This window comes from Convolutriloba macropyga, chromosome 14, assembly GCF_964194025.1.
Source record: "Convolutriloba macropyga chromosome 14, txConMacr16.3, whole genome shotgun sequence".
Taxonomy (NCBI): Eukaryota; Metazoa; Xenacoelomorpha; order Acoela; family Convolutidae; genus Convolutriloba; species Convolutriloba macropyga.
The window spans coordinates 28,259,106-28,276,135 of record NC_134481.1 but is presented as its reverse complement, the minus strand read 5'-3'; the positions used below and the strand labels follow the sequence as shown (position 1 = coordinate 28,276,135).

Genomic DNA, 17,030 nt, shown 5'->3' with positions numbered 1-17,030 from the left:
TGCTTTTGACACTTGGTACGTTTTACAAAAATCTTTAAAAAAATTCTTTTTGATAAGTTTTTTTGCATCAAGTAGGGATATTTTTTTGACAACACTGTTTGTTATGCAGTTTCTAAATTATGTTTTTCGAATGCCGAAAACAATAAACTTCTTCTCTTCAACTGGTGTTCGAGTTTTTGCATGGGGCAGATTTCTTTCATTTGCGCTATTTTTTCGGCTCGACCATCGAAAAATTAGGCTTTAATTTATCTGCTTCCTTTTTCTTTTCTGTTTCACATCTCAAAAGTTTCCGGGAAAATCATGGTCACCTTGAGTCATCATTTATGTTCTATAAATTTTGCGAGTCCAAAGGTTCCATCGATTTCGTCCAATGCTTCAAAAATTTTTCGTTTATAAAATCTATGCAATCAACATAAAGTTCTCAATCACATTTGAAACAATTGATGGAAAATTCTTCAGAGTTCAAATTGAATCCTCCAAATGTTTAAATCCATAAATCTGTTGCTTTCTCTGCTTATTTTTGTTTGCCCTTTTTGTGTTTTTGGGGGCAAAGCCTCAAATAATTCTTTGATTTTGGTCTTTTAATTGTTTTGTTTTTCAACCAATTTGGGCTAAAGAACACTTGCAGAATTGGACGGTTTGGACAGATCTCAAAGAGAATTTGCACACCTCTCAGAAGTAAGCTCTTTTTCTAGTCCCAGTAGCCCCAAAGTCCATAAAAAGAAGTAGTCGGGACCCAACAACGGAGTGAGATGGTTCAAAATTTTATAAATTGAGTATGATACTTTATTCTTTAGCTCTAAATGCTAAATTAGCCGAAATAAAACTAAAGAGCTTTTTTTCTTGGATTACAATATTTTCAATCTTTAACAATTCAAATAAGCTGTGTTTTTCATTGTCCAGCAATTCTATAAGACGTGATGCTCTATCAAGAATTGATTAGCACCCTTTAATTAATTAGCACCGAGGTGAAAAATGCAAAAACATATTTTTCTATTTTCATAAGAAAGTTCTAATTGTTTCATTTCCTTCCTTTCTCGAAGTAATAAACATCTTTGTTCCGGCCATTTAACTGCATGTTTGCTGTTTTTAAGGTTTAAATTAAATATATCAGCTGACATCTGCTTTTTTGCGCTTTAAAGTACAGTGTTAGATATTGGAATATCCTTTCCTCAGTAGCACTAAAAGAGTGTTTCATTTTTTAGCGTATTTGACAAGGTTTTGGGACCTGTTTTTACAGGTAGGTGTTATCAAACTTAGGACTAACATTTAATATTTAACAAGATTATCTTTAACAACCAAATTATTTTAGTGTTGAAGCGCCTTTTAAATTTGATAAAATGGTTTTTTGAAACATTGTAAGTAGTACGTGAAAATGATCGACTACGTCAATCTATTAAACAAAAGTTGACAAAAAAAAGTAAAGTTCTGGTACCAATAGAAGTTTTATTTAGCTACGTTGAAAAATCTCAAATGATTAACATTTGATGAGCCATTTTTGGTAGTTGCTAGGGACTCTTTATTGAGTCAGCATTTCCGCAATATGTTTTTCTATTCCAGATTGTTAGAGAAAAAATCTTTAGTCGAAAAGCAAGGTTTCCGTTGGTTTGTGTCGGCTCGGATTTTAAGTGAGGATGTTTTTCTTGCTTTTGAATACTTTTCCGATGAACAACATTTCTTGTATTTGAACAACTTTGATTTTAGATTATAAAAAAGGAGGCTCGCTAATTTGCGTTTGCATATAATGTTCCGATCCCGCTCATCCGCATTTTTAATTGTCTTCTAAATGAAGAAGAGAAAGCAAACAAACAAAATTCAAATTTTTGAAAATAAATATTGTTGGAAAAATTAACTTCTTTAAAGTCAAAACATTAAAAAAATTAAAATTGCCGCTAAAGAGGGCCGAAGAAAACTGCCATTAACGAGACTAGGAGACAAGACAAACAAAAAATCAAATAACAAAACCAAACATTAATTGCGACCAGAACTCAATGTCCATTTTTTATTTAAAAAAACATTTAACGTCAACATCATATAAAACACATAGCATCACATAAAACCCAAATAAAACAAATAACATGCATTTCACTTAAAAATGGATATGACCTTATTGAGACTAAGTTTCAAGTAGAGATAAAAAAAGAAACAAAAAGGGCGAAGTTAAAGAACATGTGTATCTCATATATTATTAAAGACATTAGCTTTCAACTGAAATCTTTTAATAGCCTAATTTATAACAAAATAGAACGCTATTGTAACCTTTCATTATAAAGATCGTAAATCAGACATTTAAAGGAACGTCAACTGCTGTCAACAATAAACAATTCAAAAAATAAAATTCTAAAAATTAGTGCTCAATAAGTTCATAAACTAAGGAATGAATAACATATGTATAATTGGACTTGCATTCTGCGCCAATGGGATCTGTTTGTAGTGCGACAAGATGCGAAAAAAACTCAAATGTAGGCAATAATTCCAAAATCACAACTTTTTATGCTCGTAGAATCAAAGCCAAAAAACCACTAGTTCAAGCAAAAACCGTTATTGTGATTATAAATTAAATCTTATGATATCAGACAAATAAATTTGATTTTAATTTAATGAGAAGAAGCTAGACGTTGACAAGATAAAAGATCGCCAAAGATCAAAAAATCAATAATAATTTTTGAAACAAATAAATTCGAAATCATAGGAAGCAACTCAGTCCTGAAATCAAAAAATATATATCATACAACCACAAAACTAACGACAAATATAGGAAAAATAAAAAATCGATGGAGTTTTCCTAGAAAACGGCGACGAAACTCTTACAACAATAATCTGTTCACCAACAACATGAGATGTGATCTTTTGCGCCTTCTTTCAACGCCAATAAACAACCTATTATCATTGTAATAATGTCATAAGACACAAAAAATCATCCAAATTTGCAAATATCCAAAAATCAAAGGATAATTACAAAAACTCTTAGTGTCCAAGCGAAGAAACCACTTCTTTAAATTATGAAAAAGCACTGGCTACTAAAATTTAGTTCCCTAGAAAGACTATTAGATCTTTCTACTGAGACTATGCTAAAGAGGGGACAAAAATGAGATAAAAAATGTGGAGAATTCACTTTTCGTTTTTTTTTTGCTCGGACGCCAATTTTACCTGTCATTATTGAGATTACGTCACAACACTAGAAATTACCAGCAAAATACAGAACAGAGAATTTCCAAAAAAAAATTTACAAAAGCACATTGCTGAAGTTCTTAAATCTTGAGCTTTTAACTGAATATAAAATATAAGCTTATTGAACTTCATCTGCACGTAAATGTGATATATCAAAAATGAGCAACAATTTGAAAAATTTTCGGTGGAATAACGTTCAATGTTGTTGCTGCTCATGTTGTTGCTGAATAAAATCAATGTTGTTGCTGCTCATCCTTTGAAAACATGTATTTCTTCTAACTGTTAACAAAAATAATAAGGTAACGAAATGGTCAATATGTTATAAAATAACGATGAATTTTTTATTCACGAACTTTTTGAAAGGGAACGGAAGTTGAAGTAGTTTCATTGGAATTTAGAAGATTGTTCTACCAGTGGTTATGTTTCTACTTCCTTAAAATGTTTAAATTTTGATATAGAATCATAATTCTTGACTTTTTACTAACTTTGCACAAATTCAGACAAATATCTGCAAAATATGCGCATCAAGCAGTTAAGCGACACCCCTCTGTATTTAAAATTAAAATCAAGAACATTATTGTTAACAATTGGAACATTTTTTCAGCAAAGAACACAAAATTTGAGCAAAGTTACGGAATATGTTAACAAAGACATCTGAAAGCAGTCAAATGTTTTCAAAATCTTCAACATCGTTAACTCCGAGGAAAAAAGAAATTCTAACAACTTTTCAAAAATCTATATTCTATGCTGAATGAGCTTTGCAATGATACCACTCACAACTTAACTCGAAGAATAGATCTATCTGCCAAAATTGTCTGAACAAATAAAAACAATTGAGCACATAGTTCCTCCAGCAACAAGGTGAGTCGGAACCAATAATTTTCTCTATTTTTATGGATCTTAGTTTTATTCAGATCTGTGTTTGGGACATGCTCATGGTAAATAATATGTTAAGCTTCCTCTTGCTTTTTTTCGATGGTACGAGGTTTTCGGAGTTCTCGTTCAATTAATCTCCTTGCCCATCATTTATCGAAATTTTCAGCTAACATCTGGCGATTCATTCATTTAGCAGAAAATGTAAATTTCCAGTGTCCGCAACTTTTGCTGTTTTACTACTTTTCTTTTTTTGGTTTTGGAAGAAATTTTACATAAGTTGCATTGTTAAAATGAATTGCATTGTTAAATACGATGATCTGTGACAATTTTTGTTTTGTTTAATATTGACGATATTAAGTCTTTTCTTCTTTTTTCTGTCTTTTTTTTGTCTACTAAGGATAAGAGCCGTTCCTTTTTGTTTATTTCACGTTAGAGACGTCTGTTATTCTTATAGTTGGTTTTCAATTTTGAAGCAATCATAGAATTTTCCCGCCATTATTTTTTTTATTTTTTAACATTTAAAGTTTTTTCAAAAAATTGATGTTTACTATCGATTGTTGACTGAAATTGCGCCAGAAATGGGTTGAAATAAGAGAGCTAATCATTTAGTGGTGATATATTGAATCAACTTATTCGTATGATAGATCGAAAAATTATTCTAAAACAGATAGGGAAAAAATAGAGAGAAAAAAATCTTTTTCGCTGGTTGTTTTGGCTCTCATGCTTCAACTTCATTTTGGCTGTCTAAATATTATTGTGTTTACTGCCAAATCCATTGGCAAAATTCTAGCTAGCTATAATTTTTTAAATTTATTTTGACAATATGACGAAAGTTATCAAATATCAGAAAAAGCGTCTTTCAAAATCTTGGGAAAGTATGAGATGAGAGAAGACTCCCGAACTGTTGATTTTTCCCCAAAAAGTGAATACGAACCCAAATGGAGTGACTTATCTGAAAGCTGAGAAATTTCGAGAAATCAAAACAATTTTCCATTAGAAAGCCGGATAGCAAAAATAGAAAAGTATTGTGCCGAAAAAGTTAACCGCGAAATAGTTAAATGAGATGAATGTGTTCTAATAGCAGACATGTACACGCTTTAGTACATATTTCTACTAGTATTACTAGGGGACCAAACTATTCTTATATTGTAAACTGATTCTTAGAATGTAAATGTTTAACCAAACTTTGTTGTGATGGTTAAAAAATTTGAATTTACATTTTACAGATTTAAAAAATAGTTGCGGTAGGTTTTGACTAAAAATGGATAACGATTTCCCCAAAACGAACTATGGGTTTTTTTAAAAAATTTCTCCTGATACATTTTTTTAACGTATATCTTGTTTATAATCCCCTTTTTCTAGATTCTCTTTTTTAGCTGCAAAATGCAAAAAGTGGAGAGCACGCTAGTTGGCGGTGGAGATTCTGGCAACTTTTTTTCAATCAGCAAGGAGGACAAAACCCATTCTCAAACAGTAGTTGTTACTCAAGTTCACGATGTGAACAAAATTGGGCATAAATGGGAGCGAAGGCAACGATTATGTGCCGTGTTTCTTTGTGCAATGTCAACATTATTTGAGGGTATTAATTCGTCCTTGTCAGCTCCATTCTTCCCAGACAAAGCGAATGAGAAAGGTTAGAATAAGAACAAAAATTTTAATATAAAATGACACAATAGACGGACCCAAGTAACTTTCAGTACTGCCGGATTCGACAAGTGAAAAGTTTTGACAAACTAATATTAACCGAATTTACCACCGATTTTCGACGATGTTAACAGATCGCAACGACCATTTGGGACGTCGTAATTGGCTCATGGCGACAGATTCTCCAGTACGAAACCGAAGAACATACCAACGATATCTCTGGTTCTAAAACCAAAAATACCGACATTTTCATACGTTTAAAACCTAACAGACCGATAATTTCCTGCTTTTGAAACCTAATATACACAATCCCGAAAAATGTAATTTCGAAGAAAACACTGGATGGTCGCCACAGAGAGAAATTATAATTAAGAAATTAAGATGAATTAATCTTAAGTATAATTTATTAATTTACCTAGAATTTCTTTGCATTTGAGTTCATTTCTGCGACTTTAAAATGTAACCAATTGAGTGAAAAAATTGGTTCAGTCTCCAAATACAGTCTTTAATTCTCTTTCGATCATTTTTCATCCTTAATACCTGATTGATATAACGGTAAACTTTTTCTCATTGTGGAAATATGCTCCTAATTTATCAATTCTAAGCCATTTTGGGGGTTGATTTTGGTTCTAGTCTTTGCTAAGCTATGAGGTACATCATATATTTGAGAGAACCATATCAACTACAGACCATTTCTCTTCACATGTAGGACTGAGTCAATCCCAAGTGGGGTGGGTGACAGCAGCAATTGAAATCACAGGATTAGCAGCATCTCTCTTTATCGGAACCATAATCTCCCCTCGATTTCTCCGACTCTTCTTTCAACTCGGACTTCTCTGGAGCTCAACATCAGTCGCTTGCTTCGGCTGGTCATCAAATTCCAAAAATGGAGCTACGTTCTTCGTTCTCTGCTTACTAACCCGATGTTGTAACGGCGTCGGCTCAGCACTCTTACATAACGCAACTTTACCTTTAGCCGCCGGATTTTTTCCTCAAAAAGTGGCCCTAGTTACAGCAATTGTTCATTCTTGTAATGGTCTGGGAGTTTTACTGGGTCCCCTTTTCGGAAGTGTTGTCTTCTCAATCGGAGGTTATCAATGGCCTTTTATTGTCACAGGAATTTTCGGAGCTATAATTTTGATCACGTCCATGTGTTTAATGCCTAATGCAACATCGGCGTCAAGAAAACCGACAAAGTTAAAATCGGGGGAGTTTTTGAGATTCCTTACAAAACCGCGTGTTTTCTTATTTCTACTTTCATCTGTAGTTTTAATTTCGACAACTGGGTTTAAAAATGCAGCCTTCTCTCGATATTATAGTACAAATCTGAATGTTTCTGATGAGTTATCAGGATATATGTTCCTTCCTTTTGCGCTTGGGTTCTTTATTGCAGCGCCAATTTGCGGTATTTTGGTGGAAAAGGGATTTGGGGCCAGGATAGATATAACCGCTCAAATAATTGCTTGTTCCATGATGTTTTGTTTCTTTGTTCCAAGTTTTGTCCCTAAATTGGAGAACGTTTATTACATTCTAGGGATCCTGTTTCCTTTCCACAGATATCGGTTTTGCGTAATTAAAAGCACAAAAAAGCTTTCATAATCGGGCGTGAACAAGAAATGAACATTTGTTCAAAATTATTAGCAACAGTATTAATAAAAAGGCTTGGTAATGGGTGTCAACACATCATGTTCCGACCAATCAATGTTCCAAATACTTTCGGATTATTTCTGTACCAATTCAGAGATAGGGAACTTTCAAAATGTTAAATAGTAGTTTAAGCTTTATAATGAAAACTTGATGAATTCTGATATAATGACAGACACGTATAAGAGTGAAATTGATAACAATGACGTTATTTTTTCACTCCAAAGTAAACAAGGAGGCTCGGTAATGTGCGTTTGCACATAAAGTTCCCACCCCGCTCATCACATTTTTGGCATAAGTGTCTATCAAATGAGGAACAGATAAAACAAACCAAAAACTAAAGGATTTTTCGAAAAAATTGGTGTATGGAAAAGAAAATTACCCCCAAAAAATCCGCTGGAATAAAAAACACCGCATTAGATTGATGGGTTCTGCCATTATTAATAAAGCAAGGCTAGACGAAATACAAAATAAAAAAAAACAACAAACATTAATTACATCCAAAACCTTATGTCCATATATATAAAACTTAAAAACAAAGTCAAGATAGCATCAGTTAAAACTGAAACAAAAGAAAACAACTTGTAAGTAATTGAAAAGATAAGGGACCTGTCCATAATAAGGCTTGGTAAAAATTAGACAAAGGAACAAAATGAGCAAAGTTAAAAAAAATTCACTTATGATTTTTAAAAATAATTAATTTCAAAAGTAATGAAAACCATTACATATCAATTGAAAATACATAAAATGTTTGACAATAACCTAAGCTTCTAATTTCTCCATAGGAGGGCAATCAGACCTGTCACTATTCAATTTTTTATGCTGTTACGAATAGAACAACAAATAGAGACAAAAAACAAAAAATCATTTAGAAATTGCGAGAATAAGATGTCGACGCAGTAAGGCATATTTCGCCACTCATAAAATGTTCGATTGCGCCCTCTTCGATAAACCCAAAATGTTTGCGTGACTTCTCATTTATGAAATTGGGTAAGAAGTAGACAAAAAATTAGAAAAAGAGGAAAAATTAAGAAATCCTTTGTATTTTGCGAAAACAATTATTTTCAATGTCAAGAAAGCCATAAGCTGCAAATTGAAAAAATTAAATAGGTACGTTTGTTTATCCAAAGGAAGCGCTTGAGATTTTACTTTTTCAGACTATGACTTACGCCTACAAACAGAACATCAAATATAGAGAAAAATCAAAAATTAACTTACTGTTTTTGCGAAAAACCCGTGTCGAAGCCAGTAAATTCGTAGCGAACTTTTTAAAAATGTTCGATTACACTTACACCTTCACCTGATAACCATATTGTCATATATGACCTGTTAATCACAATATTAGGTAACAAATAGACATAAGTACAAAAATGCGAAAATGAAGCGATTTTCTTTAATTTTTGAAAACAACTGCTTTCAAAGTCATGAAAGCCATCAGCTATCATTTCAAATCATGATATCGGCCAATTTTTTCCTCCATAAAAAACCAGTGAGACTTGTTAGCATACAGAAATTTTCATGCGACTGAAAAGACAAAGTAAAAACGATAGTTAAAGACAAATGAAAAAAATTCTTCGAGAAAGGTGTGTCGAAGCCTTTAAGACAATAATTTATGCCTCAAAAAGACTTTCATATGTTACATTCTTCCTAATTTTGGACACCATTAATGTAACGTGTGAACTGTCATTGATTAAAAAAAATAGCCAGTGTTGCGGTCTGATATTTAAATCTCATTTTCTCAAAAACTACATGTCCGATTTAGTTCATTCTTTTTTCATATGCTATATTGTATATTAGTGCTAGTTACTGCCAAGTTTGCTGGTTTTGTTGATTTTTAGTGAGCATATATCCATTTAAATACTACGCACGCTTTGCTTAACTTTATGTTTTATGTCCTTATAACTTGTATTGGACAATTAGACAAGAAATTAACCGTCTCATAATACAGTCCTTTCTATTCTTTCTAATTTGAGAGCGAAACTTATAACGCGAACAGGGCGGCCTTAAAACTTAGTTGAATTTTATATTGATAACCTAAGATAGGCCCAAACATTTGGTCCGCCGACCCGGACAACCTCAAAAATGTTTAGACGAAAGCAGCAGAGTCCTTCTGGAGCCCGCAGTTTTGGTGTATCTCATCAGTCAACTGATTTCGAAACGGTGGAAGATGTGGAATATCATTTTCAAATTGGCGAAGGAATACAGCAATAACTTAATGATCTTCAAATGAGAAGAGCAGAACTCAGAAGACAATTTGGCTCAAAACTAAGTAGAGCAGCGAGCATCAAAACCAATCTTGATAAATACCTTGCCCTCGACGAGAAACTAGTTGAAGAGATGAAACATTACAGCACACGGGTCTCATCGAAGCACAAAACGGATCTGCAAGAGAAACAAAGAAACTTGTCTTTGAAAAGAAAAGAACTTCTGGCATTGTGGGACCAGAAGAAGAAGTCAATGGAGACGGCAAAGTCATTGAGCTTTGTCAAAGAACCAACGACTTCATTCGTTTCATCGGTAAATGGAGCCAAGGAGGAAACAGTACAAAATATTGAGCCAACTCAGAACACCAGCGCGACTGAGACACAAACCAATCAGCCAAAATTGATAGATGTCTTGCCCGATGTTTCAACGGAAGAAGAATTGACACAAAAGGTAGAAGCGCGAGCTGAAAGAAAACGCCAAGTGCAACTGAGGCTTGAATATCAGATGCAGAACTTGAGAATTGAACAAGAAAGACGAGCTCGAGAGACTGACGAGCAATTGAGACAACTCGAGGAGCAGAAGACACTTGAAATGTTGAAACTGGAAATTAACACCGACGATGAAGACGAACTTCAACCTGAAAATTTGTAAAAGCCAATTGAACCAGACGGTGGAGACTTCTTGGGCAATATCGGCTGCAGTGACGATGAAGACTATTTGGGCGAAAGCACGAAACTTATTCAAGCACAGGGTGACAATCAACAAAATGCAAACGATGTTGCAGCCTCATCTCAGCGGAAATACAATAACAGCTGGCTGGGCTCACTGATGTCACAAGGCAACTCTTGGAGAGACGGTGTGTTTGACAGTGCTCCAGTCAGAGAACTTCCGGGACCGGTGAGCTCAAACCAAGGGCAGCATAGTAAATTGAAATTTCTGATACTTCGCAATCAAGTCCGAAACACGGCTTTAATCAGTATGATATGTACCCAGTAAGTTCTGCAGTCAATCGCACGTTACCAAAACATAAGTTAAGAGAATATAATGACGATCCCGTCAATTGGCCAAGGTGGAGTGGCATTTTCCTGTCGACAGTCGATCGTAGTACCTTATCAGACGACGAAAAAATGACACATTCAAAAACGTTATTAACTGGGCCGGCAAAAAGAGCGCTGGCTGCTATGGGTTATTCGGGCGTTATGTACGACACGGCTTTGAAAACACTTGAGCGCAAATTCGGTCAGCCGCACTTGATAATAGGATCGAAATTGGCCGAAATTCAAAATCATCCACAATTACGGCCGTACGATAATTCGAGTTTTGCTAATTTTGTTCACACAGTCGGAAACTTTGTATATGTTCTGCATCACTTCGGTTACAGCAACGATTTCTTTTCATCAAGTAATCTAGACATGATAGTTAATAAACTACCGGCAGACATAAAATGCAGATGGTTTGCACACACTGAAACAGCGTCGCATAGGTCGAAGCGGTCAAATTTGATTGAATTGAACGAATGGCTACAAGAAAAATCTTTAGTTCAAGAACGAAAGAAAACTGCAGCAACAAAGCAGTTTCCAGAGAGTTCATACAGATGAAAACAAAATAGCATCAGATCAAGTAGAGATCAACCAAAAAACTCTACTTTTACTAACGATAGAGAAATAAGATTTCAGAAATGCCCTATCGATGACGGAGAACATCCGCTTTGGAAGTGTGATAATTTCAAAAAACTCACTATTACGGAACGGTCAGAAGCGGTGAAACAAGCTATCCTCTGTTTCAAATGCTTGATGGGAAAGCATCGCGCCAGAGATTGCAAATCGAAGCTCAAATGCGAAATTGACGGCTGTGAAAGAAATCACAATCGCATGTTACACAACAGACAAACTGTGACACACAAGTTAATCCAGTCACCAGATCAAACAAGTGAAACTAACCCTGCAAATGAGCCAGCTTGGTCAGTCAAAGGACTCCTCCAAGTTGCTCCGTTGCGCATCTACGCTGAAGACGGAAGTTTTTTCGAAACTAAAGCTGTTTGCGACACCGCCTCATCTCAGAATTGGATAGACGAAGATTTGATACAATCCCTACGCCTTGAAGGAAGAAATACTTCGATGTCGGTGACTGGGATTCATGGAACGAACTCAATCGACTGTTTGAAAGTACCGGTCAAGATTAGGCCGGCCGAAATAGTTAGCGACACGATAAAAATCATAGCCAGTAGTTATAAAGATCTTGTAGTTGGAACCTCGGTTTACAATGTAATTGAGCTAAGTAAACGTTATCTTCATTTATCGTGCATAAGACTGAAGAAAATTTACTTGAAAGAGGTAAAAGTTATTCTTGGTCAAGATGCTTACTCCATAATAAGACCTTTCGAGTACAAATAATGTGGAAATAATTATCCATGGGAAGTGAAAGTTCCATTAGGCTGGACGCTAAGTGGTCCACTGCCGAATAGTGAAAGGACAGAGAGCATTTTCCTAAGCAGCGATAGCCAAGAGAATCAACAGCTGCAAGTAATTGTGAGAAAGTGGTGGGAAATCGAATCCTATGGCACAACATTTCAAGTAAACAGCAAAACACTTGAAGATAAAAAGTCTCTGGAAATACTAGATAAGAAAATGTTAAAGCTACCAGAACGTTTCCAAGTTTAAATGCTTTTTACGGGAAAAGAACAAAAACTTGATTGTAATATTTCTTCAGCCCTCGGACAACTACGATTGCTCGAGCGAAGATTAGCGAAAAACGAGTCTTTAAAATTGAAGTATTTTATTTCAATAAAAAAGGATTTAGCAAAAGGCTACATCTCCTTGCTTCCAAAAGCTGAACTTGAACGTCAGGATATTTGGTATCTACCTCATCATCCAGTTGTAAACCCCAGAAAACCAGAGAAAGTAGGAAAAGATTGCAATGCTGCGAAAAGGTTTCGAAAATACTGCCTGAACGACGTTTTGATGAAAGGTCCCGATCTTTTGCAAAATCTAATTGGAATCTTGTTCAGATTTCGAGAAAACTGTGTTGCACTATCTGCAGATATTGAAGAAATGTTTTTGCAAATTCAAGAACCTGAACAACAAAGACGTTACCTCAGGTTTCTGTGGACAGATGAAGACGGTAAACTGATGCCGTACCAGTACAACCGGCACATTTTTGGAGCTAAGTCATCTCCAACATGTGCAAATTATGCCCTGCAGCAGAGTGCAAAACTGTTTGAAATGAAACATCCTATTGCATTGCAAGTGGCGATGGATAACTTTTATGTGAACGATGTGCTTCTCTCGGTTCACACATCTAAACAAGCATCTGAAATAATCCATGAACTTAAATCATTGCTAGCAAAAAGAGGCTTCAAATTCACAAAATGGTTATCTAATTTCGAAGAAATAGTTGAAAACAGTGAAATTACACCAATAGAAACCGAAGACAACCCTAAGGTCTTGGGACTTGAATGGATAGCAGCCGATAATCTGTTAACTGTTCGGAAGGACCAAGAGTTTCTGAACGAATTTGACGCAAAGATAAGTTTTATCAACAGTGTCCCAAGTGTTCGATCCTCTGGGACTCATGGCACCATTTGTCATTCGAGGAAGGATGTTAATGAAACGAATTTGGCAGACACAGGGTCAAGAATGGGACTCGCCGATAGCCGAAGATATAAACACCGAGTTTAACAAGTGGTTGCAAGAATGGAGTAACTCAGAACAATTATCTGTCCCAAGATGGTACAATCAGGAATCTTGTGACAGAGTTGAGCTACACGTCTTTGGAGACGCGTCGGAAGATGCCTTTTGTGCAGTACTTTACGTTGTAATGAGTAAACCGAACGGCGATAGACTAATAAGATTCATTGTTGGAAAAACAAGGGTGGCTCCAATGAAGCACCATACTATACCAAAATTAGAGTTAATGGCAGCAGTTACAGCAAACAGAATTAAAGATCTAATTTTGAAAGAACGTTGGTGGAGCGATTCAACTACTGTTTTACAATGGTTGCGTTATAGTGACAAAAAACAGCCTACTTTTGTTGCTAACCGGGTAGCAGAAATCCCAGACAGTTCAACAGTTGATCAGTGGAGGCATATAGCTGGAGCTGACAACCCAGCTGATCTGGGAACGAGACGTCTCTCCATAAATGAACTGATGCAAAGTGACTGGATAAACGGAACGGATTGGTTAAAGAGGGAAATGAACAAAACAGAAAATTGGGAGCAAGAAGAAGTAGTTCCTGATCGAGAAGAGGTTTTTACCAGTATTTCGAACGAAAAATCAGATCCAATTGACTGGAAACCATTTAGTAACTTCAGAAGACTGAGAAATGTTTTTGCGAGAATATTGAATCTGAAAAATGCGAACAAAGGAATAACCCCCGATTTGCTTGACCGAGCAGATAAACAAATATGGGAGTTAATTCAGAGCGATAGTTACACAAACGAAATAGCTTCGTTGAAGAAAGGAGACTCTGTCAAAAGCAACAGTAAAATTGACTCTCTGAATCCGTTTCTGAGCGAAAATCTAATAAGAGCCAAGGGTCGACTTAGACATGCAATCCTCAGTTTTGAAGAAAAAAAATCCTGTTATTTTACCAAATTCTCATCCAGCAGTTAATTTATATCTCGAGTTTCAGCATAAGCACAATCATCACCAAGGTTTTGAACATATTAGAGCTGAAATTCAAAGAAAGCTTTGGGTAACTGGTCTAAGAAACGCACTGAGATCAGTTGAACACCAATGTCTACACTGTAAATTGAAGGGAAGCAAAACATCGATGCCAATGATGTCATACTTACCAGTAGTCAGAATAGAAGATAATGTAACGCCTTTTACAAACACCGGAGTAGACTACTTTGGACCTTTTTCAATTAAACTCTTCCGAAGAACAGTGAAAAGATGGATTTGTTTATTCAAGTGTCTTAGCGTCAGAGCAGTGCACATGGAGATCGTTCAATTGCTGGACACACAGTCTTGCTTAGACGCGGTTCATCGGTTCATAGCGAGAAGAGGGAAACCGAAAACGATAATTTCTGACAACGGAACTAACTTTGTAGGCGCAGCGAACGAATTGAAGGCGGCCTTCAAAGAACTAAGCCATTCTGAAATGCAGCGCAATTTAGCACAAAACGGAATATAATGGACTTTCAACCCCCCTGCAGCTCCACATTTCGGTGGCGCTTGGGAGTCAATCGTTAAATCGAGCAAAAGAGCTATTTTCAATATATTGGGCAAAGAATCTTAGAAAGAAGAAAATCTCTCAAAAGTAATTTGCATAGCAGAACAACAACTCAATAATCGACCTCCAACAGCAGTTAGTAGCGATGTTGAAGATTTGGATACGACAACACCGAATCATTTCCTTGTTGGGGGAGCAAACGTGTCATGGTCCATTTCTCTGTTTAGCGATAACAATGCTTCATATCGAAAAATGTTCCGACACATCAACGAGCAATTGAAAACCCTGTGGAAGCAGTGGATGAGCGAGTATCTACCATCACTCCAACGCAGAGCAAACTTGAGAACTGAATCAGGCGCGGACATCAAAGTGGGAGACTTAGTCTGGATGGTTGATGAGAAAGATAGCTACTTCAACTACCCTTTAGCCAGAATTCAGAAGCTTCATGAAGGAGACGATAAAATAGCTACAATGGCAACAATCAAAACTGCTAAAGGAACTTATTTACGGCCATTAGTTAAACTTATTACATTAGATATTGACCGCATTTGAAAGTATTTTGCTGGAATCAAAATAGGGCCGGCTATGTTGCGTTCTGATTTTTAAATCTCATTTTCTCAAAAACTACATGTCCGATTTAGTTCATTCTTTTTTCATATGCTATATTGTAGATTAGTGCTAGTCACTGCCAAGTTTGCTGAAATTTGAATCATTATTGTGGGAGCTATTTACATTTGAAAAACTTCCCCATGTATTAAAATTGCTTATAGAATTTTAAAAGTAGCCCTAATTCAGCCTTTTGAGATAGAACCCTAACTTTCACTCACAATATGTATTTGACCAATGTCTATTGACTCACAAAATTTGGTGTTGATATCTACTGTAGTTTCTGAGTTATTGTCAAAAAACCGTGTATTTTAGCCCCAATTTAGACATAGCCGAAAGAGTGAAAATCTGTTGTTTAATTCATATTACCATAATTGTACTTGTTTATTGATTGTGTACTCAAATCTCAGCTAATATAGTGCTATTTGATCTGTTTCAATCATATTTGGTCATTTTTACAAACAGTTTCTTCATAGATTTGCCAGTATTAAATTTATTCAAGTATTTATATTTCCTGTACGAAAGGTTGTATTTGATTAAGAAAACGGAAATGCAGTTAACTTAAACGAAGATTCTGTTGATTCTTACCATAAAAGCTCTGACTTTTATCTACCATTTATAAAAATCATTTGGTTTTGTTGATATTTAGTGAGCATATATCCATTTAATTACTACGCACGCTTTGTTTAACTTTATGTTTTATGTCTTTATAACTTGTATTGGACAATTAGACAAGAAATTAACCGTCTCATAAATCAGTCCTTTCTATTCTTTCTAATTTGAGAGAGAAATTTATAACGCGAACAGGGCGGCCTTAAAACTTAGTTGAGTATTATATTGATAACCTAAGATGGGCCCAAACAGCCAGAAAATGATAACTTAACGCGTTAAACCACAATAAAAATTCCAATTTTTTTCATTAGAAAGAAGACGAAGAAGCTATTTTTGTTTGTGACAGTCAGCTGCAAGTTGACCAAATGAAGAACAAAATAGCGGCAAAATTTAATAAGTCCTTGTTTATTTAATAATCACTGATTTTAATTGTCAAAATGACTATAATGGTTAGGGTGAAGAAACTAGATATATCAATTTGAAACTGCTTAGGAAGTCAATTAAACCTATCATCAGTGAGCTTTGATTTGAATTGTTTTGTTTTTTAATTATCAAAGAAAAGATCGAATTTTTCTTTAGATAAAGACCGACTGACTACAATCCGAATTTTTGTTGGATTGTAACAGTGCAAGGTTGTACCAAAACCAGTTCTATTGCTGTTCGTCCATTCAGAACACTCAATTTTTTCCAATGTCATAGATCTAGACAATTTGTTAGTTAAAGGTCAAAAATAAATGCTGCGTTTTCAATAATCATACAGTAAAGTCATCAAAAAACGGCAACAAATTAATTCCAGACAACTGTCAACGAATGTGGAGGTAGCCCTAGCTCCCACTGTAGTCTAAGAATATCGTGTAAGTTGTTTTTGGGTGTGTCCTTTCAGTAAATTCAATCAAAGTGGACTAAAGTAGCTTATTTCGCACAAATTTTGATGAAAAAGGCTAAATTTTGAAATATTTAGCAAAAATTTTGTCAAAAAAATGAAATCAAAATAATCAACAATACTTTTTTGTCTTTTGAAATAAAATCAACAGCACTATTATTAACAATTTTTACAAACTTTAGCATAATTGACAAAACTTTAGGCAAAAATTCTAGA

The 17,030-nt window shown here is 35.0% G+C and overlaps 2 protein-coding genes across 2 annotated transcripts in view; both read left to right on the top strand.

Moving 5' to 3' along the window:
• LOC142353006 (nuclear envelope integral membrane protein 1a-like) overlaps positions 1-17,030 on the top strand; it is a 501,744-nt gene that overhangs the window by 215,234 nt on the left and 269,480 nt on the right. The window lies entirely within an intron of this gene.
• The window catches only part of LOC142353042 (uncharacterized), a 39,541-nt gene that overhangs the window by 12,078 nt on the left and 10,433 nt on the right, over positions 1-17,030 (top strand). The window contains exon 2 of the mRNA XM_075405231.1: positions 5,424-5,680. Within this exon, the coding sequence (XP_075261346.1) occupies positions 5,431-5,680 (250 nt within the window). The 5' untranslated portion in view covers positions 5,424-5,430. The remainder of the gene's footprint in view (positions 1-5,423; positions 5,681-17,030) is intronic.